Genomic DNA, 24552 nt, shown 5'->3' with positions numbered 1-24552 from the left:
ACAGGACACTGGGACAGGAGGACAGGACACTGGGACAGGGAACAGGACACTGGGACAGGACACAGGACACTGCCAGCAGAACAGGGCAATGGGGCAGGATAACAGGAAACTGGGACAGGATGTGGCACCTGGGGATGTGGTCAGTGGTGGCCTGGGATTGGTTGGACTCAGTGGTCTCCGAGGCTTTTCCAAGCCAAGCAGTTCCATGGCTCTTTGCCTCGAGCCTCTGTCCCACTCCCCACACTCACCTGGATGGCCGGGACCAGGGTGAAGTACCCGATGAGGATGATCCCCAGCTCCGTTGCCATGTTCTTCATGATGGACCAGCTCTCGTTGCTCAGCCCTGGAGAAAGGCAGGGACAGGTCAAAGGAGCCTCTTCCCGGGTGCCAGACACGAGCCCAGCAAAGGGAACTGCACTTCCCTTCTTCAGAACCACAGACAACAGGCAAAAAGGGCCTTTCAGGCTAAAATTCCAGAGTGCAAAGGCCCACTGAGGTCTTGGGGCTTGTTTTCCATCTGGGATGCAAAACACCTTTGTGTTTTGTTATTGTTAAAACCAGATAGATTTTTCTGGGCATCACTCTGGGCTCTCTCCTCCCTGATGGTTAGAAACAGCTTTGCAGTTTGCAAGTTCCATTTATCCATGGTTTGGGCACGCTCAAATCCTCACTCAGGCACAGAGTGTTTGGAGAATGGAAAAGATAATTTTGTCACAATTCAGGAGAATTTGGTACCACCTGTGGACTGCACTCAGGATGTCCCTGACACGAGGACAAGGTGCTCAGTATTACACCAGGAGATCCAGCTCTCCCTTACTAATCTGTTTTTAAACTTATTTAGCCATGTTTCAGTCCACAACCCCCAAAATCAGTGCCCACAACGACAGGGTTATGTTATTTCTCGGAATTGAAAACGGGACAAAAAGATGAACAATTCACATTGTTTTCCTCCACGGGCCAGAATTAGACCTTTCCCCCTCTCCCAGTCCTTGGGATTCCCCGGTTTTCCCTCCCTGGAGTCTCCCAGAGCAGAGCCCCCACCTTGGGCGATGCGCAGCTTCACTTCCAGGTCCACGGGCGTGGAGACAACAGACTTGGTGAGGACCAGCACGTTCTCCAGGCCAATCACCACCACCAGGTACGGGAAGATCTCCCTGGAGGGCACAGAAGCAGAGCTGGGGAGGAGATCCATGGTGGAAAGGAGGAAAGAGGCAGCTGAAGCAGCAAACACAGCCCGGAGTCGAGGTGAGGAGACACCACCCAGAGCCCAGATCCTTCTCCCAGGGTCACACTGGGATGGGGGAAAAGGTTTGTGTTTAATCCCCATTTTTGCAGAGCTGCAGGAATTTCTGGAAAGTGGCCCTTGTGGAGCACCACTGCTTTAGTGTTGGTGCTTCCCAGGGTGGGGACAGAGCCCCTCACTCTCCAGCACCTGGTACAAGGAGGTGTAAAGAGCGGGGTGGACCTGGAACACTGTGGTGGACTTGGGGGTAATTAGTCATCAGGGAGGGGATTTGGGAGTGTGTCCCACCTCCACAGGGACCATCTGATAAACCCCAGCTCAGCACCACAGCAAACACAGCTTTCCAACTGGAATTCCCAGGTGAGGAGCAGGGGCAGGGCCTGGCTTGGACACCCCATGGGCCAAAGTTCCAGCCTGGGGGGATCTGAGTGATCTCATCCTGGGCAGTGAAGAGACACATGAAGGGACTTCTCAGTTGGGAGGTGGTGGAGCTCTGCTCTCCAGCACCAGGAACAACCCCAGCTGTGCACCCAGCTGTGCACGTGCTTTGTGCATAAATAACCTAAACCCTGCCAGGGAGAGCCAGGAAAACACCCTGCAGGCAGCACAGTAACCTAAACCCTGCCAGGGGGAGCCAGGAGAACACCCTGCAGGCAGCACAGTAACCTAAACCCTGCCAGGGGGAGCCAGGAGAACACCCTGCAGGCAGCACCTCGGGACAGGAGACTGTTTGAGGATTTCCAGCCCTTTTCTCACAGCAAAGACAGTGCAGCCACGGCAGGAGGAGGTGTGGGAGAACCTCCTCAGCTCCGGGAAATCAGGTTATGAACAAGATGTTCTCCCAACAATTCCTTCTGCTTTAGGCACACAGAGCCAACTGCTCAGCAGTGAGGAACCTCCCGGAGGACTGGGCTCTGGCCAGCAGGGAAACACATCCCCTGGATCCCTGGAGAGCTGTGATGGTGACTGTGATGGTGACTGTGATGGTGACTGTGCAGGGCAGTGTGTGACTGACACCCCAGGAGCACCAACCAGCCGGTCCCACGTGCTCCCACGTGCATCCCCCCGGGAAGAGGGGCTGGACATACCCTCCATTGAGCGTGGGGGTGAGGCCAAAGAGGGTGCAGAGCCCCACGGACATGAGCAGGGAGCTGAGCACCGTCACCACTGCAGCCAGAGCCAGGCCCCACTTGGACTTCACCATGTCGATCTTCCCTGGAAAACACAGCCCGGGTTAGCAGGAACAGCCCAGGGCATCCACACAAATAGAGGAGGGATCCTTGTCCTGACTGACTTCAGGAGGTAACTGAGACCCCCACAGCCCCCAGGAAAGGGGAGTTCAGTGTCAGGGCCTGAGGTGCAGCTCCCAGAGCCTCCCAGAGCTTCCCAGAGCCTCCCAGCACACGGGACAGTGCTGGTTCCCAGCTCAAACCAATCCCAGCCCAGCACTGAGGGGTGAAAAAAAGGAACTGAAATGTGGCCAGAGGGGTCTGACCTGTGTGATAATGGATGGAATAATCTGGGGAAAAAAGTCATTCCTATGGCATTTAAAAGCTGCCTAAGACAGAAAACACCTCAGAAGTTATCGCAGAATCATGGAATGGTTTGGGTGGGAAGGGAGCTTAAGGATTATCTTGTTCTAACCCCCTGCCATGGGCAGGGACACCTTCCACAAGACCAGGACACTTCCAGGGATGGGGAGGTGTATCACAAGGAATAACCCCACACTGGCTAAGGGGACAAATTAGCAGGAAGTGGATAAAAAGGACTATGAACTGTGTCCATGAGAGTCCAGGGTAACGTTCCAACAGCAGCCCTGCTGCTCAGACAGGTGGGAATGGCAGTGCCACAGCCAGGAGTGTCTCACAGGGGCCCTGCAGACCCCACAGGCAGCAGGGAGGTGCCCCAGTGGCCCCCCAGCCTGCAAGGCCCAACGTACGTGTGGAGAAGTAGATGTAGGCGAAGAGGATGATGTAGGTGGTGACGAGCGGGATGAGCTCGGCGATGCCGATCTCCTCCTTGAAGTGCACGTGGACCACGCTCTCCTCCCGCAGGGAGCAGTTGGGGCTGGGGTGCAGCAGCTTCAGGCGGGAGCGGAGGCTGCTCAGGAACCTGCACAGGGGGAGAGCAGCAGGAGCAGGTCCCTCACACTGCTCCCAGAACCCAGAGCCCAGCAGGAAGCGGCTCCATAGATTCACTCGGACCAGCAGGGCGTGGTTCTCTCCAGTCTCACTCCCAGGGCTGTTCCTGGGTGGCCCAAACTCACAGACCTTGATTCCTGCCAAGATCTGCTGTTCAGACTCTCCAAATCTATTTAAAGCAAAGGTTCATCAACCAAAATCTGGGCCCTGGGGAACAGGACACGCCGTGGTCTCAAACACCCCCAGAATTTCCACAGAATCACATAATTCTGTGTAAAAATGGCTGGGAGAGGTGCCACAAGACAGCCCTGGGGGCTGTGGGGTCCTGCACAGCAGGTCTGGACTCCTGAGCTGCCAATTTCACCCCAAGCATCCCTTGGGGAATTCTGTGCAGCACTGAGTCCTCGGATCCACTCGATCCATGCTGGCTTTGCCAAAGCGCTTTCACCGGTGGAACCAGTGCTTACTGGGAATCAAACCAGTCTGTGAGCAGGGAACTGGGTCAAACCAGCCCCATTGGACCCTGGATGCCACAGGAATTCCCAGTGGCATCTCTGGATATTATAGATAATATTTTTTAATGAGGAGCTGAGAACGGATCGTATTTTATCTCCTTAAAACACGGCGAGTTTTCTCTCCCAAACAGCTCCTTCGGAGGATCCAAAGTACTCTAAACCCCAGGAAAATGGAGACTAAAGGCAAACAGGGCAGTGCTCAGTGGAGCAAAGAGCCCATTTTCCCAGAGCAGGATCAGGGGAGCCGGGCTGTGCCTCACCTGGAGTCGTAGCGCTGCAGCGCCAGGGTGACGGTGTAGGACACGACGCGCTGCCGGTTGGACAGGCTGACCCCGCTGCTCCTCCCGGGCAGCCCGAACAGCAGGTCTACAAGGACACAGGGACAGCACCTCAGGGCACAGCACGGCAGGGGACAGCAGGACACACTCAGAGAGGGCACACGGGTGTGCCTGGTGAGGAACATCGGTGACTGCTCTTACGGAAGCACTTCCCGGTGCTCCGGTGACACCAACGGATGGGGGTCAACACCCGGCACGGGGAGTGGGGATGGAGCATCACAGAGATTGTGTCAGCACTGCTGAGGCCCCACCTCCAATTCTGGGGCAGTTTTGGGGAACCCAGGTACAGGACATTTGAGGGGCTGGACGGGGTGGAGTCCCCATCCCTGGAGGGATTTCAAAGCCCTGGGGATGTGGCACTTGGGGACATGGGCAGTGGTGGCCTTGGCAGAGCTGGGGGAATGGTTGGGCTCGATGGTCTCAGAGGGCTTTTCCAGCCCCATCAGTTCTCTGATTCCATGATTCTCCCTCTATTTCACTTGCAAGTGAGCTCCCACACAGGCTCCAGGTGCTCCATCCTCAGTGTGCTCACACTCTGGATGCTCAAAAATAACCTTTAAAGCAAACTTACTTCAGGGTTACAACTCCCTTTTCAGACATGTCCCATTATACATTTTACACTTCCTGACAGGTACAAAGCTCCTTTAAAACCAAAGGATTGAAACAGCATTTAATACACCATTTCCTCTGGTATTATGGGGCCACTAATGATCCCACACACGGTCAGAGGGTTTTTTTTTTAATTAAGAGAGGAAAAATACATTTCTGATCTCCATTGTCAGCTCGGGCTGTGTGCAGGGAACCATCCCTGAAGGCCCAGGGGAGCAGGATGAACGTTCATTTATCCCTGACAACGGGGACTGTGACAGAGGGAAAAGCCAGGCTGGAGCTTGGGTGGAGAGGAACAAAACAGCTGCTATTTTTACCTGCAGAAAGGAGCCTGACTGAGTGAATTATTCATCTTCCACAATCTGAGCTCAAACACAGATATAAAATAAGAGCTGTCACAGATTGGGCACCTTCATTTCAGCTGCTGTGAGTGACAAAATGCCGCCCAAATCGGGACTTTGAGCAATCCAGATGTTGGAATTAGTGAGGATGGAATAACAATGGAATCCATGGGACACTCTCCCAGCTCCTGTGGCACTGCAGCACCTCACCTTTGAGAGTGGCTGACGTCTGCAGGGTCTTTGGCTCATGCTGGTGGATGGTTTTGAAGATGTCTGGGTCGGCATTGAAGCGCTCCCGGTCGTTCTGCCAGAAGTTCCCTGGAGACAGCAAGAGGCAGCCGTGCTCCGGGAGCAGGTTCCGCAGCTTCCTGAGGCCAGGCAGGAGATCTGTGACCTGCAGGCAAAGCTCCTCCAAGCTCCTGACTCCAGAACTGAAAGGCAAACACGGGGGAGTGGGACCCAAACTGCCCTGTGTGTGCGTTTAACTCTCCCTAAGGAAATGCAAAGCTGCTGAGATGGACATTCCAGCACCTTCCTCACTTCAGTGTCGCTGCTCTTCTTCCTCACAGCTGAGGACCAGGAGCCTGCTTCTCCCTGGAACCAGGCACAGGCTCCAGAACTCCATCCTCACTCCTCTGGGTGCTGCCTGCCCACACAGCTCTCACTGCTCCCCCATCCTCAGTGACACAATTCCCACTTGCACATTCTCCACTCAACAGAGAGACTGTCTCCCTGGAATTCTTCTTCCAAGTCCCCAAACCCCTCTGCACACCTCTCTCCACACACAGAATGGGATGTGTTACAGGAATCCTGGCCAGCCCTCCTGAAGTGGACCCTGAGAGGTGCCCAGAGTGCTCTAAAACCTGCCAAGGATTCAATGCCTCACCTGGCTGTGGTGTCCTCCCAGTTCCCCTGCTTTGTGTGGAAGGGGGAACTTCTGAACCTTAGGGCTTCAGAAATCCAGAGAGCTGTAACTGGCATGAACTGGAACCTGTGTTTGCTCCCAGACTTCCTTTACCACCGTGACAGAATCCTTATCAACCACTGATCCAAGCAAAACTCAGCCTGGGATTACACAAGGACCTGGTGTGAAGGGTCAGTGACAGAACCAGCTGTTGGACAGACAAGGAGGAGCTGCTGGTCCAGAAGAGACAATTCCCTCCTTGGGATACAGGAACTGGTGGGATCTGCCCAGGAAAGGTGTATTGAGCAGAGGCCAAGTGAAGAACAGAGACCAGCCCTTGCTGGCTCTGGCCTCACAGGTCACAGGAAGGTGGTTCCAGAGGAGATTGTTTCTACAAGAACTACAAAGAGCAAACACAGAAATCAATACATGACGATTTGTCCTTGTGAGGGCTCCCTCCAGAACCTGTATCCAGTGGCTGTATGGCAGGACACCTGGAGAAGTCACAGCTACCAAAAGACAAGACTGGAAAATACACCCGAAAAAAGGGTGTTTGTAGGGACAAAAGCTTTGGGAAGAACAATTTAAAGGGACTGATGCAGTGATGCCTCTGGTAGTGCTCCAGGAAGAGCCAGCTGACCTTGTGTAAGGTGATAGATAAGGGCACACAAAAGAAGAAAGAAACCCTCCTGATGGTTTCCTGGAAAACCCCAGCACCCAGTGGAGACATTCCCAGAAACTGATAAAAGGATTAAAAGGAAAAGACAGAGATAACCCCCAGAACTGGACCCTTGGGCCTATTTCATCTGTCTATCACCCCAAAATTAGTTTATTGACTACAGCCACTCCAACTGCCTAAAGAGAAAAGTATAAAAAGAGACTGGACCCAAGCAAAAGCTATTTCTTATACACAGACACTCATTTTACTTTTGCTCCACAGCACTTCAAAATTTTTCCTGATTACTTCATTGTAAGTTGCTTTTGCTCTATGGTGTGCACTTCAGTTTTTTGCTTTACTTATTCTGTGTCTGTTGTTTTACTTCTCTGTAAGTTGCTTTTGCTTTAGTGTGTGAGCCTACACTTTGCATTACTGTTATTATTATCACTACACAGTTTAAGTGTGGGTTTTTTGCAGTTAGACCCTACTCCAGACACAGCAAACCCCACAAACTGCCACAAATTTGTATTAATAAAGGTGTTATTTCGTGAACTGTTCGAGTGAGGCCGTTTTCAAGGTGCTGAAATAACTCATAGGAGGAACCTGCTGAGGGGTTTTCTGACCACTTTTGGTGCAGTCCTTACATAAAAGGTACCAATAATTCCTGTCCTCTGGGGAATCTGTTAAGCAAAGGTGAGACAACAGCAGAATGTTCTGGACATTAAAAGGCTTTGATCTCCTGGGGGACACTGACAGACACTGATAAATTAATACAGGTTGGACAGAAAATTCTTCTTTTCTGCCCCTTTTAAGGTGACAGAAAATGGCACCAGGAAAGTGGGGTGTCAGGAATATTCTTCGGCAAAAATGCAAATTTACCTCTTCCCAAGTGGAGCAAGAGTGCACTGAAATGCTCAAAAAAGCTAAAGGAAAAGCTCAGAAATGCTTGAACCACCTTAAAACTCTGCCTGCACACCACAAAGAGAAACTACTGCCAGAAAAACAAAGTGCTGGAGTCAAACAGCCCCAAAAGTCAATAACTCATCCAGATATGGGGATCTGGAAAGGGCATATTTGCTGTGACAAAACCACAGAAAACTCTAATTCTAATGAAAGTCAGAATTGCTGTTCTGCACGATGATTCCTGCTCTCCAACAGAGGTGGCAAAAATGCAAGAAAATACAGAGAAACTGGAATTACAACTCACACAACGAAGTGTGTTTGGTGCACAACAAAAATCTAAAGATTTACCTGCTTCTAAACTGATTGGTGATGTTGAATAGGTAGGTTTGAAATCAGACAGTAAAGTATCAAAGTTATTGTCATCCTGTAAGAGGGAAACGGGAGAAAAACGGAAAACTCCAGTTTCTGAACTGGTCGCTAAAAACAAGTTGTTTAGAACTGAAGTGAAGAACCTCAAGTTTCCACTTCCCAGGCTGGGAACAAAAGGAGCTGCAGGTAAATGAGCTGTTAAGCGCTTAAAAAGAACAAAACCTGCTGCTGTTAAACGATTGTACATTAACGAATAAACTGCCAAGTTAAACTCACTGAAGGCGGGGTTTGCCAGGCGGCTAAAACCCACCGAAAGAACTCGGGAATTGTGGAAAAACAATTCCCGTGGGCTCCTCACCGCGGGCTCTTGTCTGCCAAGGCGGTTCTGCAGCAGCTGCTGTGCCTGATGCCCTGAACTCAACAGCTAAAACACCCCGGGCCCGCTCAGGTGCTCACGGCCTGGCAACAACTCCCAAAGAAAAAAGTGTCATGGGAATTCTCCTGTCTGGGAAAAACCGCAAAGAGAAAACTGTGGATTCCCTTTTGCTGCAGAAAACCCGCCCCCTGATTTTCTGACTGCTGCTAAACTATCAAAATCTGACCCTAAAGCAGGCGAGGCTGAAATGCAGCCCGTCCTAGTGCAGGGGGATGCTGAGAAGCTGCAGCCGCTTTCCAGCCGCCATCCAGCCACTGGAGGGAACTGAGCAAGTGTTCTCTCCAAAGGGAACTCACGGCTCCAGGGAGAGAGCCAGAGCCTGCAAAAAACCCTAAAGGCAACCCAGCTCACTCTGCAAAAAACCCTAAAGGACACCCAGCTCAAACAGTGACTCGTGGAGGTTTTTCCAAGCGCGCGCACTCCCTCCGATCACAGAGGAGACCCACCCCAAACTTGGGGACAAACTGTAAAATCCAAGTGGCAAACTCTTCGGGAAGCAGCAGCTGGGATTTTGTTTGGATCTCAAAGCCCTCTTTCTGATCAGCCTCGCTGGTTCAGGAGTGAACCAAGCCTATTTCTTTTTTCCCTTTCCCAGGAATACCCTTAAAAAGAAGGAAGGGCACTCAGCAAAGCTGGTGTGACCTTACAGCCCCTCTCTGTTCCTGTACCCAGCTGGTTGTTACCTAAAATGAAATAAAAGTGTCTGACTGTGGTGAACAACTTGCTGAGTGTTCACCTGGAAGAGAAACCCCTCCAGGGCTTGGGTTTTTTTCCCTTTTCCTCTTTCTCCAGGAATGCAACACCCCCCCCCCATGACTGGAGTGAAGAGACTGCCAGCAAACTCCCCTGGAATTCTTTTAACTTGTGGGATATGCACAGAAACCAAGTCAACACTCAATAAATTATTTTCTCGGGGTTTTTTAATGGTTAATTTGTAGTTGGCCGAATTTTCACCTCATCTTTTTATAGGCACAAGCTATGAGTGAATCAGAACCGCCTGAGACTAATGAAACATCTAATAATTATTTAGATTATTAGTTTATTAATTCTTGAGAGCCATAATTTCATTGAGAGCCACTTGTTGGAAGACCAACTATTAATAATCAAGTTATATAAAACAAACCATTTAATGTATTATTAGTTTAAATTTTAATAAGTTCACTTTGTCTTTTGTCTTTATTAAATAAAACAATAGTGTGGAAAAACCTTTTACCTTATCAATACATATAACTTTATTTTAATCAATTAAAAATTTAAAAGTTCAACCAAATATAACTTGGAAGTAGACACCAAGATTTATGCATATATGAAATTATGTAAATATGTATTAACCTTTCCAATTCTTCCTCAGGTAACTAGTTTTTTTTCTTCCTTCCTTAACCAAAAAGGAAAGACAACTATAGAATGCAAATATGACCTGCAAATAAAATACAAAAAGCCTATAACTATTTTTTTAAAGAAGAAAATACTTATATTCTCCTAAGTACTTTTTATTTTACCTCACTTTCTGTTGTCTATGCTAATCTATCACTGTTAACAGAATGGGATAAGAGCAATTTATCCACTGGATAAAAAACAAGGGAAAACCAAGTTTATTTTAACACAACCTGTGCTTGCATCTTGTTTATAACAGAAACAAGGCATAAAACTATCATTTACTTTTATAAAATTTATAAAGGTGTGACAGGGTGGTCATAAATAAAAAATGTGTACCTCTAAGAATGCTTATGCTTAAGCTGCTTTTTATAAACAGAAATGGAGCATCACAAAGAAGAGTGGAAATCAACACTTTCTGTCCCTGAAAGGAATTAAAGAAAACATCATCTCAATAGGGTGATAAATTAAAAATGATGCTCTAAATGCACAAGAACAATCTTACACGTTGTAAACTACACTAAAAGAGAAAAACAAATATATGCCTGCTTTTTAAGCACAAATAGTGACAGAACTTTAAAATACAGCTTTAAACAGAGCCTGGGCCTTCAGTCCCCAAGTGAGTCAAGCTGCTGGTGCAAAATAATATTTCCACAGCTTGGTCACCATCCCTGCCAGCCTCGTGTGGGATGCAGTTAAATCCTGAGAACAGGACTGGAGGCTCTGACAAGGTGAGCTCTCAAATATTAATGTATCAGTTATGGCACTGGTGCAACCACCACTGACCCCAGTAAATCAAAACAACCCTCTTTTCCCTTTTAACTTTGGGAACTACTCAATGGCCTTTAACAAACCTGTTACTGCAGTAAGAGGGAAGTGGTTAAACCAAAAGAACCAAGAGACCATCAGCTGATCACAGATGCACTTGGCATCACCCAAACCAAGGTCCCTCTGGCTCTCAGATGCACCCATGGTACAGTCAATAACAACTGCCTTCACAAAAGAAAGGTGAGGGGAAAAAACCACCTCACCTAACAAAACTCAAAAGGTGATTTGGAGTAATACAATTGATTTAAACAGAAAGTGAAATGCTGGTGGTATCCAGGCTGTTTGACCCCTGAGCCCAGCAGCAACACAGCCCCAGCTCTGTGCTGCCAACACAGGGCTTTGGGACATGGAACACACCCAGTCACTGCCTGAAAACCAAATCACACAGGGCTGTGCTCTGCCCTCCACAGCACAGAGGATGAACCTGAAAACATGAAAATAGATAACAGACTGTTAATGCTAATATATGTACTGCACGAGGGCAACAAAGATTTATTTGTGAAGGTAACACCATTAAAGCCCAAGACATTTGTCTTGACACTGAACAAAATGTTTATAATTAAAATTAAAATAAAATTAAAATTTAATTAAAAATAAAAATTAAATTTAATAAAAATTTAAAAATAGTACTCCTATACATTAATAAAAAATATTCTTCCATAAAACTTTGTGTAATTCAATGCTTGTAGATAACGTCTTTGCAGATACAAGTAATGGTTCTAATGTTTGAGTCTGTAATTTTGTTAACGTTACAAAACGCAATTTTAATTGCTATCAATTTTTAGAATCTAATTGTATTCTAATTCAAGATTTACAGCCTCTACCCCCACTAGCATGAATTTCACACTAGTGAAAGGGACTGCTGCAAGATGAGGACTTGAGATAATTACTAAAAGGTGCTCAAGGAAATGGACAAAAAGCTAATTACTGACTATCACAACGTAGAAGAAATATCCTGTGTGATAAAAGGAGTGAAAAAGGATGGGGAACACCCCTGGTGAGACACCCTGTCTGGGAGGGCACCTGCAGCTGCCAGAATCTGCCATCAAATGCTTCATCCTGTTATTACACCATTGGTATTGACCTCCTTGCTTCTCATTCCAGTGATTGTGCTGTACATTAAAGTTTGGGTCATTGTGGAACAGTCAGCCCATGAGTTACCTGCACTGACACTGGATGATCCCCAGGGTATAAAATCACATCACAGTGCACAACTGTACTTGAATATTGTGCAGTTTGAGTGGCTGCAACCACGGGGTGGGAACTGTAAGGTGATAGATAAGGCCACAGAAAAGAAGAAAAAAACCCCTCCTGATGGCTTCCTGGAAAACCCCAGCACCTGGGGAGACATTCCCAGAAACTGAGAAAAGGATTAAAACCAAGATATGGAGATTTTTTTCCGCCCCTTTTAATGTGACACCACGGTGTGTCCCTGAGGGGATGCTGTGGGTGCAGAGTGACACCAAACCCCAGGAACTGGGCACACCACAAATTCCAGGTCACACCAAACCCCAGGAACTGGGCACACCACAAATTCCAGGTCACACCAAACCCCAGGAACTGGGCACACCACAAATTCCAGGTCACTCCTGGTTTTACAGGGGGAGAGCTCAAAGCTCCAGACACCTTGGGCTGAGGAAAACACACCCACAGTGTCTTCCTGCCCAGGCACACTCAGCAACCACAGCTCCTTCTGGGCTTCAACACAAAAAAAATATAAAACAGAAGATAAAAGAATATAAAATAGAAGATAAAAGAATATAAAATAGAAGATAAAAAGAGGCCTGTTTGTAAATAAAGGAAATCCACTGTGCTCAACTTTGATAGGGACAAAAGCAACCGACAACAAGAACTTCACAATGACTTTCAGAATTTATCTCAAAATCAGATGTTTCCTCAAGTGTCAGAGCCCACCACTGAAATGGTTTAGGTCGAAATACTGAGGTGGTTTCCCTCTGGTAATATGCATAATAATAAAAATAAAAGCAGTAATTTTGCCTCCATGTTGCACCACTGCTCATCAAGGGCAATGCCAAGGGGAGATAATGGAAATACAAGGAGAACAAAGGGAGATAAGGAGGGGACAACACAGTCCTGGGAGCAAGTTGTTTCTGCCTTGGAATTGGGAACAGATTATCATCCCATAGGATAAGGGGGGAGATGGGCTGGGCACAGGGACAGAAGGTCAGGCCAAGGCTGTGGGAGTTGGCAGGGGAGAGGAAAAAGTGAATCTGTGTTTAACAGGGGGCAAGGGATGGGTCACACCGGGCACATCCTGAGGCAGAGGAGCCAGGGGGACCCTCAGAAATGAAGCAAAGGAGGTGGGGCAGTGAATCCTCCCATGACACTTGGAGGACAAAGAATGAAGGAAGCTCCTGGCTGGACAGCTGGGGGATGATCAGAGGTTCCAATATCACCATTTCCCCCCATCTGGGCTGTTCTCAGCACCCTCATCCTCACCAAGCACCAAAGGACACTCTGGGAAGCCTCTCTGGCCTTTGGCAGCAAACCCAGGCAGGAGCTTGGCCAGGGACCCCATAAAACCTGGAACTCTCAGACAAAAAAGTGGATCTCGATGGAAAACTTACTAAAAAAAAAAAACAACAAACCCACCAGGGTAATTTTCTGTGCATAAAAGGCATTCTTGGCTTGCCAGGAGAGAACACGAGGGGTCTGTCCTTTAAATTCCTGACTCCTTGGCTGGGGCAAGCAGAGCAGGTCTCAGCTCCTTGGGCCCCAAAGCTTCGGATGTAGCACCACACAGAAAATGCTTTAACTCACAGGAGAGACATAAAACTGTGGTGCAGGAAGAACCAGGTTAACAGGAAAATGTCAGGGAGCTGCTGGAAGGGGAGTCCCCAGTGCTGAGGGAAACAAGTGGGATCTTTCACAGGCAGGTCACAGAACCAGGGATGCAACAGGTTGCTCAGAGAAGCTGTGGCTGCCCCTGGATCCCTGGAAGTGTCCAAGGCCAGGCTGGACGGGGCTTGGAGCAACCTGGAATACTGGGAGGTGTCCCTGCCCATGGCAGGGGGTGGCACTGGATGGGCTTTGAGGTCCCTTCCAACCCAAACCATTCCAGGATTCTGTGATTATTATGTATTTTTATTAATAAGTTGTGATAAGACCCAGGGACGTCTGCCAATGACACAAAATCCAGGAACACTGTGGATTCAGGAAAGGAACAGAGGTTCTGGAGTGGAGGATGTGAGGGCTGGGACAAATTTAATCCCCTTTCTTTAAACAGCAGAAAGTGCAAGACCCCACTCGGGGGCTAAAACGAGTTCCTGCTGTGAGGTGGGACCTGGTGGGCTGGAAGGGACAGAGGGACACAGGGGTGGTGATAAATCCCCTCCTAATGGGAAAAAGGGCCCTGTGACGTCCCTGAGATCAGGAAAGGCCTTTGCAGGGAAAATACCACACAAGTGAGACTCTGAATCTGTGCACAGCTCTGCTCTCCCACCTCCAGGAATGCCACAGCAGCAGTGCCAAGGGGAGGGCCCAGGATGGCACATGGAATACTGAGCATCTCACCAGTGAGCCAGGAGCTTTATGTTTGGCTTAACAGCCACAGGTACAGAGTGGGGAGTGGGAGTTCTCCCCAGAATTATCTGGAAGCAGAGGAAAATCACTGTTGCATAAAGGCTGTGACAGGATAAACCCAAGCAGGTACAAACTGGTCCTAATAACAGCTGAAGGAAGAGTCAGGAGAAAGTTCCTGCCCACCTGGAATTCCCAGGAGCACGGCAGGGGCACAGGAGCTCCCTGTGATTCACAGCTGGTTGGTTTTGAAGGAATTCTGTGACACTGAAATGGCTCTAACAGGTATCACCTTGGAGGCCCCTTCCAGACTCTGACCAGAAGATTCCTGAGGATTATCAGTGACTTATCTGGAGGACAGGGAAGTTCCCCAGTACAAATGGGAACTGTTCTGAGTGAGGATGGATCCCACATCCCTTGTCAGCACTGATCCCTCATTTTCCTTTAATTTTGAGAGTGTCACCAACTCGAAGCTCACCCTTGGACCCAGAGGCAGTGATTTGCAGCCAGGTGGGTCCCTGTGCCTTACCTGTCCCTCAGGGCGTGGTTCCTGATCTCCTCCACCAGCTGGAAGACGCGGGACAGCGGGGCCCGGAACACATCCACGGCCAGGAAGTTCTTCTGCCACGGGGACACGGTGGCTTTCACAAAGATCTGCTGGATGTAGGCCACGGGAGCACCCACGTACTGCGGGGGGACAGGGGCACAGTGAGGCTCCCGGGCACAGGGGAGCTCCCAGCAGGACCAGGCACAGCCTGGCACCTCTTGGGAAGGGCCGTGCCAGGCTCTGTTTGCCCTTCCCTAAGCAGAGGTGGAACATGGCAGGTCCAACAGAGCAGGAACAAAAAGGGGGTTTCTCCAAGAGGCAAAATGCCACTGATGGTTCTGGCAGCAGCCTGGGGCACTTCTGTGGGAGGCAGGGGCTGCCATTCCTGCTGGATTTGGTCCTGGAAGGGCAGGCAGGAGCAGGGACTCGCTGCCTCTCACAGACACCTCACGGTGCTGCAGATCCCCCCAGCCTGTGCTGGCAGGTGGGACTGGATGATCTTGGAGGTCTTTCCCAACCTCAGTGGCTCTGTGATTCCGTGTGAACCCGCCCTGTCCCTCACAGTGGCAGAGGACACACGAGCAGCAACCAGCAGGTTCCTCATGGAGTCACTGCCAGGCCACTCCCTTGGACACTCCAGGGACGGGGCAGCACAGCCTGCCTGGGCCACAGAACTGCTCCCAGTGAGGCTCAGGCAGCACAGCAGGGCCATTCCCTCCCCAGTCTACAGAACTGCTCCCAGTGAGGCTCAGGTAGCCCAGCAGGGCCCAGGTAGCCCAGCAGGGCCGTTCCCCCCAGCCCCAGCACTCACCCAGTCGGGTCTCTCGGCCTGGTCCCCGTGCGGTGCCGGGCCGGGCGCGGGGGGAGCATAATCCTTCACCGGGGTGCTGAACTCCACCGGGCCCGTCCCTGGCAGCGGCAGCTTCAGCAGTGGGTAACTGGGGAGAGACCAGGACACAGCAGAGTTGGGGCTTTGGAGGGACTTTGTGAGACAGAAGAGCCCAAAACATGAGCGGGCCCACGCCAGTGCAGGCCCAGTTGTGCAGGACAGGGCACACGGCCAGAGGGTTAAGGTTTCATGGGAAATGATCGGTGTCCTGTCCCAACACAGGAGTCTTTCCCCACTGGAAAGGGATGATTAGAAGTCCTGCAAGAGGAAGAAGATGAATTCCTCCATCACCTCAAAGTCAGTCGTGCTAAAAACACTGACTGTGGCCATGGCTCAGTTATTGCAAATCCTGCACAAACCCAAGACATTCAGCACTTTCCAGGGGCTGCCTCCCTGCCCCAAACCCTTTATAATCCCCTCATTTTCCTCATTTGGATTGAAACCATTTCCAAAACTTGTCACTAATTTCATTTGTCCTCAAAGCACTTTTAAAGGCAGCAATGAGACACCAAAACAGCTACAAAATACTGATCTTCTTGCTCCTTTGCCCCCTCAACCTTCAGTTGAGCTGCTGCCCCACAAGAAAGGCTTTAAACTACTCAGTAGTTGAGAAACCAGTGTTTCAGAGAGTTTAGAATGGGCTTTGTAACTCCAGAGGTTCTCAAAAGTGGTTAAAGGCAAACCAGGACTGAAGTGGTGGGACAAGCAGAGCTGCAGATACAGCGATCATCGATGGGCTGGGACTGCCAGCACTGAAAGGAACCAGAGAACAACCTGGGTCTTTTCGTGGCCTTACAACTCCTGATACATTTTCCTGTTTATAGATGAATTTTCTGGCAGTATTTCCAGAACAAATATAAAGGCCTTGGAATTGTTTTCATGCAACGCTCTGCCCACTTCATTAGGGCTTAGTTTGGATCATCAGAGGCCAGGGAGGAACAAGCAACGAGGCCTCAGAGAGAACAACAAACAGCCAAAAAAACCCAGTGAAATCAGAGGCAAAGCTTGTCAGATTTGCTTTTTATTAGTCTGACAGAAACACAACATCTACTTATTATCATTTCCTTAAGGAACAGGAGGGAAGAGAAAAAGGAATAATAAAATACCAAAATCAAATCGAGTGATAAACAAAGCACAGGGACTGACCAGACTGAGGGGGAATGATTTTTTCCCTAAATGATTTCGATGCCAGGACAGGACATCCCAGTGTGTTGTTGGGCACGTGGACAAAGAAAAGGCTGAACTTGTTTTTTATTATAATCCCCATTTTCAGAGAAATGACCCACAGGAAACCCACGTCTAAAAGATTTAAACTGAAGGTTAAACCAGCTGCTGTTGTCTGTACACAGCTGTGTGTAGCCACTACAGCCCTTACTGCAACACCTGGACTGCTCATGGTAGGGATCCCAGGAGAGCTCAGTTATTGGGATTCCTGTTCTTGGGATTTGGGAGTTGGACCAGCTGATCTCCTGAAGTCCCTTCCAACTCCAACCATTCTGGGACTCTGGGATCTAACAGAGATGGCAGGAAAGCTCAGGAAGAAGTTCTGGGTTTGAGAAAAGCTCTTTTCAGATGCTCACGTCACCGTGCACCTGAAACCCTTTGGAAAACCCATCATAAAGGAAAAATGGCTCATGCAACAAGCTGGAATTGGTGAACTGAAGTGAGAGTGCATTTTAGTCACCAAGCACAAGGCAGGTCTGAGCAAAAACACTCCTCCAGCTCTTTTATGTATTCCCAGGAGGGCTCAGGTGAGCCCCAGGAAACCCCACACTGGCATCTTCCTCCTTCCCAGAGCTCCAGCACCCGGAGCAGCCTCAGCCAGGGAGGATGGAGGGGAGTAGGGAGCTGCCAGGTCCCAGGGAATATGTGGAATTAAACCAGCTCCCAGCTCTGCTGGCTCGCTGCAGGACAAGCTGTGGGCCTGTCTGCAGCCTCAGCTCTCACAGGGACAGCCCAGCCTGGAATCCCACTGCTGAGGAGAGGGGGAATCTGGTAACATTCCCTCTGCCAGAGGCTTGGGAAGGTCAATATCTGGCAGCAACAGCTCCTTTTTAGCCTTGGCAGGTGCATCAACAGGCCCTGTTGCTGAATAAGTGACGGTGGCTTTGCCCTGTTTCCCACTGACAGGGCCCCAGAACCCTGCCCTGGGAGAGGAGAACTCCCCTTCCCTGTGCAGCAGAACAGAGGCCTCGTCACACACCCCCTGCTCCAGCAGCATCAGGAAATCCCAGGGGAGACTGTTCTGTGGGGATCCGGAACACGAGGAGTCTGAGGGCAACTCAGCTCCTCTGGTTACCCAAACGGTGCAAAGCTGTGAGGGTGAAATGTTCTTCCAGCAATAAATAAATAAATAAACATACACACACACCCCAGGGGCTCTGGGTCCAGCCACTTCTGCAGTTATTTAGGAGCAGAACTTCCCGTTTCAGTCAAACAACAAACACCTGCAGAGCCTGAGCTGTTTAACTGCCCTGAACCTGCTGCACAGGCTCATGTTCAACTCCACTGCACCCAGGAGCTGTTCTTCAGGGAAGAGGGCACTTCAAATTCACCCTGATGGCCACGTTTAGAGGCATCACCTGTTCCCTGGGCTGGCAGGAGGAACCACTGGTGTCACACAGGGTCAGAGGCACTCCCATTTTAGGGAAAAAAGATCCCAAAGCAGATCCGTTCAAAGGGGATGAGGAAAATAAGTGTCACCTACAAAGGATTTAGAGCAAAACAAGAAAACCTTCCCTCTGAAGCAGAGACTGACTTGGATTTTCAGACTACAGAGTAAGAATGAGTCACAGGAATTTGTGCTTTGGATATTACTTTATTATCAAACCCAGAGCCATCATGTCTTATCTATCAGTGATATTAAAAAGTGTCCCCTCCAAGGCTGAAGACAAACAAGTTCTACACTGGAACAGCCTCTGTGGTGACTGTGCCAGGTGACCCTCACTCTGCCCTTCCCAGGCAGGAGGAACCCCTGCATGTCACTGCTGTCACCCTGAGCCCACAACTGAACCTGGATACACGGGATTTATTCTGGATCACAGGACTTATTTCAGCTTCTAAAAACCTTCTCTGCACACGAGGCTGGTGGGGTTTGACTGAGGTGAGGGGGAGGAAAACAACAACTGAGATCATTTCCTCTGCAGAAGAATTCCACAAGCTCTCCTTGATCCCAGGTGCAGAAGGAGAGAGGACTGGTTCACCTCTATCCCTTTAAGGAATTCAGGATGCAAGATCCACTCCTGTTTGTTGGGATGTCTTTACTAACCACATTTCAGGCTGAGGAATAAAGAACAGATCCCTTGTGCTCTATTCCCTTCTCCTCTTCCCACCCACGTCTCTGAGGACAGGGACAGACCTTCTCAGCAATTCTGAGGATGTTTCCAGCTCCTTCCCTGTTCACAGAAGTCAGGATGAACCCCCTGGATCACTGGGGATCTTCTTTCCTCTTTACAAAGACCTGCCCAAGGTCAGGCTTAGGCCTTGTTGCTCCCTCCAGCTCCCTGACAGGAGGGGGGAGCCAGGGAGGGTCGGGCTCTGCTCCCAGGGAACAAGGGACAGGAGAAGAGGGAACAGCCTCCAGCTGTGCCAGGGGAGGGTCAGGTTGGATATTGGGGAAAATTCCTCCTGGGAAGGGCCCTGGCACAGCTGCCCAGGGCAGGGGTGGAGTCCCCATCCCTGGAGGGATTTCAAAGCCCTGTGGATGTGGCACTTGGGGACATGGGCAGTGGTGGCCTTGGCAGAGCTGGGTCATGGTTGGACTCAATGCTCTGAGAGGGCTTTTCCAACATTCAGGATTCAGTGATTCCATGATTCTGAGTTCCCTGCTCTTTGCTGGGGGCTCTGACCAGCCAGGCTGCACAGGAACACCACCAAAAAGAGCTTCTGCCCCAAAGCTGGGCCCTGATCTTCCCCCAGCAGCTTCTTCCTCCCGATTCCAGCTCGTTTCTCACTCATTTTTGCAGAGGGGAGGCCGAGGTGAATCAGTGGGATCCGTCCCAGGAAAAGGCAGCATTTCCCAGGAGCACAAATCATCCAATCCCAGCAGTAAATCCGTGCCAAGGACCAGTGCTGGGTCCTCAGCACGAGGCAAGCACAGATGTGACACTGTGTGGCCACCAGGGAGTCCCTGTCCAGGCCAACTGAGCTGCCCTGGGGGTGCCCATCCCACAGCTCCCTTGGGAACCCCCCTGCCCAGGGATCAGTGTCCACCCAGGCACGGAGCCAACCCCACACACAGGGGATCACCCCACACCCAGCAAACAGGTGGGAGGCACCTTGGACTGCCAGGGATGTTCTCCAAGTGCTGGATGCAGAGAGCAGCCCCTGGATTGAGCTCTGGCCAGAAAATGCCCAAATCACAGAGGAAACCAAGGAGAAATCCAACATCCTTGGGACGCAGCCTCGTTGCAATGGGATATAATCAGTTTTATTTCTTGCTTTAAAGAGATCGACAATATGTGGACTGCAACTGCAAAGCTACCTGGCCAAGAGAACAGTTCTTCCCAAATCCCTCAAAAGCATGGATCTGTGCTCCCTTCAGCACCACTTCCCTTCTCAGCTTGGAAAAACCACAGCAAGTGGAAGGAAGGACGGTTTGGAGGGAAGGGCACGCTCCAAACACCTTGATAAAGCAACAGCACCCTGGGGCACTTCCAGGGATCCAGGGGCAGCCACAGCTTCTCTGGGCAGCCCGTGCCAGGGCCTCCCCACCCTCACAGCCAGGAATCTCTTCCTAATACAGGAAGCAGGTGAAGCTACAGGAGACAGATGAAGTTTGTGGCACCATCCACCCTAAGAGGAAGACTTGAAGACCTCAACCCCAAACTCAACTTCCCACACCCGTTTCAGTGAGCTGTGCAGAGACAGCCTGCCAGAGCTGACTCCTGCCAGAGCTGACTCCTGCCAGAGCTCACTCTCACCACACTGACGTGCTCAGGGGGAGAAGGGCCCTGCTCCAGAACAGGTCTGACCTAATTAGCAAAGCCACTTCTCCAGCCAGAATTAACACCCAGTTACCAGCAGTTAATGCAGAGCAGGAACTGAAACACCCCCCCAGAAATGGCTTCTAAAGAGGGAGCACTTCAGCCACACTTCTGTTTTTTGCCGAGGTTCTCTTGCTCTCCAGGGGTGTCCCCGTGTGTTTAACCCCTGTCTCTCCCAGGGTCATTATCTGCTTTGCTAACAAGCTCCTGGAGCCTGTCAAAGAAAACACTCTTCCCTTCACGCCTGATGGTGTCTTGGACGAGTTTCTGCGGCCTGGAGGTAACCAGGCACTGCAGAACCCTCAAATATTGGCACCTGGGAATGCAGACACTGCCAAAACCCACAGTTACCACAGACCACCGGGCCTGGAGCCACAGGGATGTGGTGGGAACACCTCAATTCCCTGCCCTCAACAATGCCAGGGCAGGTACAAGGCCTGACCCAGTGGGTTCGAGGTTCCCAAGAACAGGGACAGCTGCTGGTGACCCCCCTCAGATTTCCCCCTGTCTGGGAAATCCTGAATTAAGGAAGAGGAATAAGCATGGAGGTTTTGTTTTGACCCCTCCCAAAACACAACATGTGTGGGTGAACATTCCCCACTGCAGCAGTTGTCCTGCATTCCTGAATCCAGCCCGGGCAGGAGCACCTGGGAGAGCTGAAAAGCAGAGCCCGAGGCCAGGAGCAGCTCTGGGAAGCCATTCCCAAGCAGGAATGAGGTGGAACTGTGACTCAGGTGACTCAGGACACAGGTGGAGCTCTGGTTTGGCTTTGCTGGCTGCAGCTTTCAGGTGAAAAAATGCCACCAGAGCTGGTACTTGGAACCTTATCCAAGATAAAGAAAAGGTAGGATCCACTTGCTTGGGCCTTATAGAATTCAGTTCCAAGGATTCCTGTGGAGCAGTGAAAAATCAGGAAGCAACACCCTGACTGCTGCTCACAAGCACAAAGGGCCCCAGGCAGGAGAAGCCACCTCAGGGGGGTTTCAATACCTGGAAGCAGTCCCTCTGATAATCCTTTTAGTGATGTGAGAGCAGCCCCAGCACCATCCCAGCTCAGAGGAAAACCTGCAGCTGTGGCAGCACAGGGGCAGCTCTTCCAAAAGCAGAGGAGGAAAATCATCACAGCGGGAGTATTTTGACCAAAACAGACTTGGAATTGAAAACTCCAAGACAAGACTCTGGATATACACACGGGTGTGCACAGACCTGAGCACAAAGGTTTGCTCAGTCCCACTGGAACGATTTCTGAAAGGTTTCTGACAGAGATTATGTCCTGCTGCCACTTGTGTCCAAGAGAGGGTCCACGAGGAGAGCAGGGAATTTACAGCACGTGTGTGCCCAGGGTGAAACAAGACTGCAAAGCCCAGGGAGAGAAGGGCAGGCAGGGGTGGAGAGAAAGATCAGCTTTCCTTCTCCCCATTTTTAATTCATGGCTTTGGAGGCCACCACCAGGTGCCTGCTTGTATCTCATTTACTGCTTTAGCTCACTTAATTAGTTTCTACCTCTCAAACCGGATGAAGGCACTTCATCCTCGTGGTCTCCTTTGTCCCACAAAAGGAGACGACACAAACCCATGGAGTTTAAATAAAAACCAGCTCCTGGGGCGGCCTGGAAGGGACAGCATTGCCCAGAACCCCCCCCCAAACCCCCCGTGTGTGACTCACCAGCAGGCCAGGATGCAGAGGCCAGTGAAGAGGATGATGGGGATGGGGTAGGAGGCACAGAGCAGCCCGTGGCTGTAGAAGGCCCCCGAGATCCTGAGGCGCAGCCGCTCGGTCAGGGTCATCCTCACTGTCAGCTCGCTGCCATCCCGGGGCACGGCGGGCACGGGGGCACCTCCCGCATGGAGCACTGCTGCCTGGGGGTCAGGGGGGGCTGGCAGAGAAACAGAGAGCAGAGAGAAAAAAAAAATAAATTGTTGGCTTGCTTTAGAAAGATCCTCGGAATTCAGGAAGGAATTCCTGGCTGGGGGAGGGTGGGGAGGCCCTGGCACAGGTTGCCCAGAGAAGCTGTGGCTGCCCCTGGATCCCTGGGAGTGTCCAAGGCCAGGTTGGTTGGAGGGGGCTTGGAGCAACTTGGGCTGGTGGAAGGTGTCCCTGCCCATGGCAGGGGGTGGAATTAGATGGGCTTTGAGGTTCCTCCCAAAGCCCAAACCATTCTGGAACTCTGTGATTCTATGAAATGATGGAGCAGATCCAACCTCCCTCTCAGGACTGGACCAGCCCTGTTCCGTGATGAACTTGGGAACAACACAGATTTGCTGCTCCTGTGGCAAAAAAATAAATCAGCAGTGGCTCCTTGCCCAGCCTGAGCTGCCAACAGCCACTCTGGGGAGCATCATGACACTGGGAACAACTTCCACTAACTGCAAGGAGGAAAACTTGGTATCTACTCACTTCACCTGCTGTGAAACAGCAGCATCAGTAAGAAAACATGAAGCATTCCAAGGCTAATCATTCCCTGTTACATTTTTGGGGATTGCCTACTGAACTCTGCCACCCCTCTTGGCTTTACACTACCACAGAGCTCCTAAGGGTGAAGGGCAGGAACTGCTCCTGCTCCAAGCCACTTCTGCACACAGATGTTATCTAACTCAAACCAAACCCTCTGACTGCAGAACAAGTGCTGAAGGAGAATCCACTCCCTTTGGCAGCACCACAAATCCAAGACAAAGTCTGCCTGGAGGCACAGGGACATTGGGATGTTCCCACCCTGCAGCACCACAGGTGGCACTTCTGGTTCACTGCAGGTGCAAGACATGGACACACCCACAGAATTCCACACTCACTGGGGTTGGAAAAGCCCTCCCAGCCCATGGATCCCCCCTGTGCCCGATGCCCACCTTGTCCCCCAGCCCAGAGCACTGAGTGCCACAGCCAGGCCTTCCTGGGACACCTCCAGGGCTGGGCACTCCAAACCTCCCTGGGCAGCCCCTGCCAAGGCCTCACCACCCTTTCCAGGGAGAAATTCCTCCTGATGTCCAAGCTGACCCTTCCTCTCCTCCTGTCCCTTGTTCCCTGGGAGCAGAGCCCGACCCCCCTTGGCTCCCCCCTCCTGCACATTCTCACACAACCCAAGACTGACCAGCACAAGGAACAAATGCAGAATTTCTTCTTGTAGGGAAAAAAAAAAAATCAACTCCAACTTGCTGCTTTTCCCAAGACAAAAGCTTTTATCTCACTCAAGAACAGTTACATGTTCCAAATTCTTTACATTTCTGCCTGAAAGCCTATTAAAGCCTTCCCAGGAACCTCCCTGCACACTGGGAGCAAGGAACCAGCTCAGAGCCCAAAGTGAGCTTTGAGGAAAAACTACCAAAGACAGAAAACTCCTCCATATACAATACACAGGATCCCAGGGCTTTAATTATATTCCACTCCTCAGTCTTCCACAAAACATTCTGGAATTCTTGGCAAAGGTGTCCTAAAACCACACAACCAGGCTAGTGAAGAGTGGAGGGGGGGGGAAATAAGGAAAAATAAACAAATCCCTGTTCTGAAGCAATTTCTCTTGTACTCCAATACACACAATAATTTGCTCCATCGTGCTGCCTGAAATCAAACTTCCAACGGGAATTTTAACCCAGCATTTTCCCTCTACAACATCTACTACCAAGCTTGGAAAAGCAGGAACAGACACAACATGTTCCCTCTGCCCCTCAAAGCCCCCCCCCAATATCCCACTGGGATCAACACGTCCAGGGCCTGACCTGCCTCTCCCCCAGGAGCAGATGTGGGATCTGAGGAGCTTTCCTGCCAAGGCTGTGTTTGGGGAAGGGCAGGGGAGGTGGGAAAGGGAAAGAAGGAAGGGTTTAGTGAAACTGTGCATTTATAAAGGTCCCTGGGTGGGTCCCTGCCCAGGGAGCAGCTCGGGGTGCTCACACAGCACGTGGGCAGGGGACCAGCAGCACTGACTCCTGTGGGCACTGCCA

General features: G+C 50.5%; 1 protein-coding gene across 1 annotated transcript in view; it reads right to left on the bottom strand.

Moving 5' to 3' along the window:
• Positions 1-22506, bottom strand: part of SCAP (SREBF chaperone) — a 35359-nt gene extending 12853 nt beyond the window's left edge. Inside the window, exons 1-9 of the mRNA XM_027668567.1 lie at positions 22286-22506; positions 15558-15684; positions 14729-14886; positions 5398-5618; positions 4160-4265; positions 3183-3355; positions 2332-2458; positions 1042-1154; positions 249-343 (exon numbers count right to left, since the gene is read on the bottom strand). Of these exons, the coding sequence (XP_027524368.1) occupies positions 249-343; positions 1042-1154; positions 2332-2458; positions 3183-3355; positions 4160-4265; positions 5398-5618; positions 14729-14886; positions 15558-15684; positions 22286-22407 (1242 nt within the window). The 5' untranslated portion in view covers positions 22408-22506. The remainder of the gene's footprint in view (positions 1-248; positions 344-1041; positions 1155-2331; positions 2459-3182; positions 3356-4159; positions 4266-5397; positions 5619-14728; positions 14887-15557; positions 15685-22285) is intronic.
• Between the last annotated feature and the right edge of the window lie 2046 nt (positions 22507-24552).

This window comes from Corapipo altera, unplaced genomic scaffold (genome assembly GCF_003945725.1).
Source record: "Corapipo altera isolate COAL_440 unplaced genomic scaffold, ASM394572v1 257, whole genome shotgun sequence".
NCBI classification, from domain to species: Eukaryota; Metazoa; Chordata; class Aves; order Passeriformes; family Pipridae; genus Corapipo; species Corapipo altera.
This window is presented reverse-complemented; position numbering and strand designations above follow the sequence as displayed.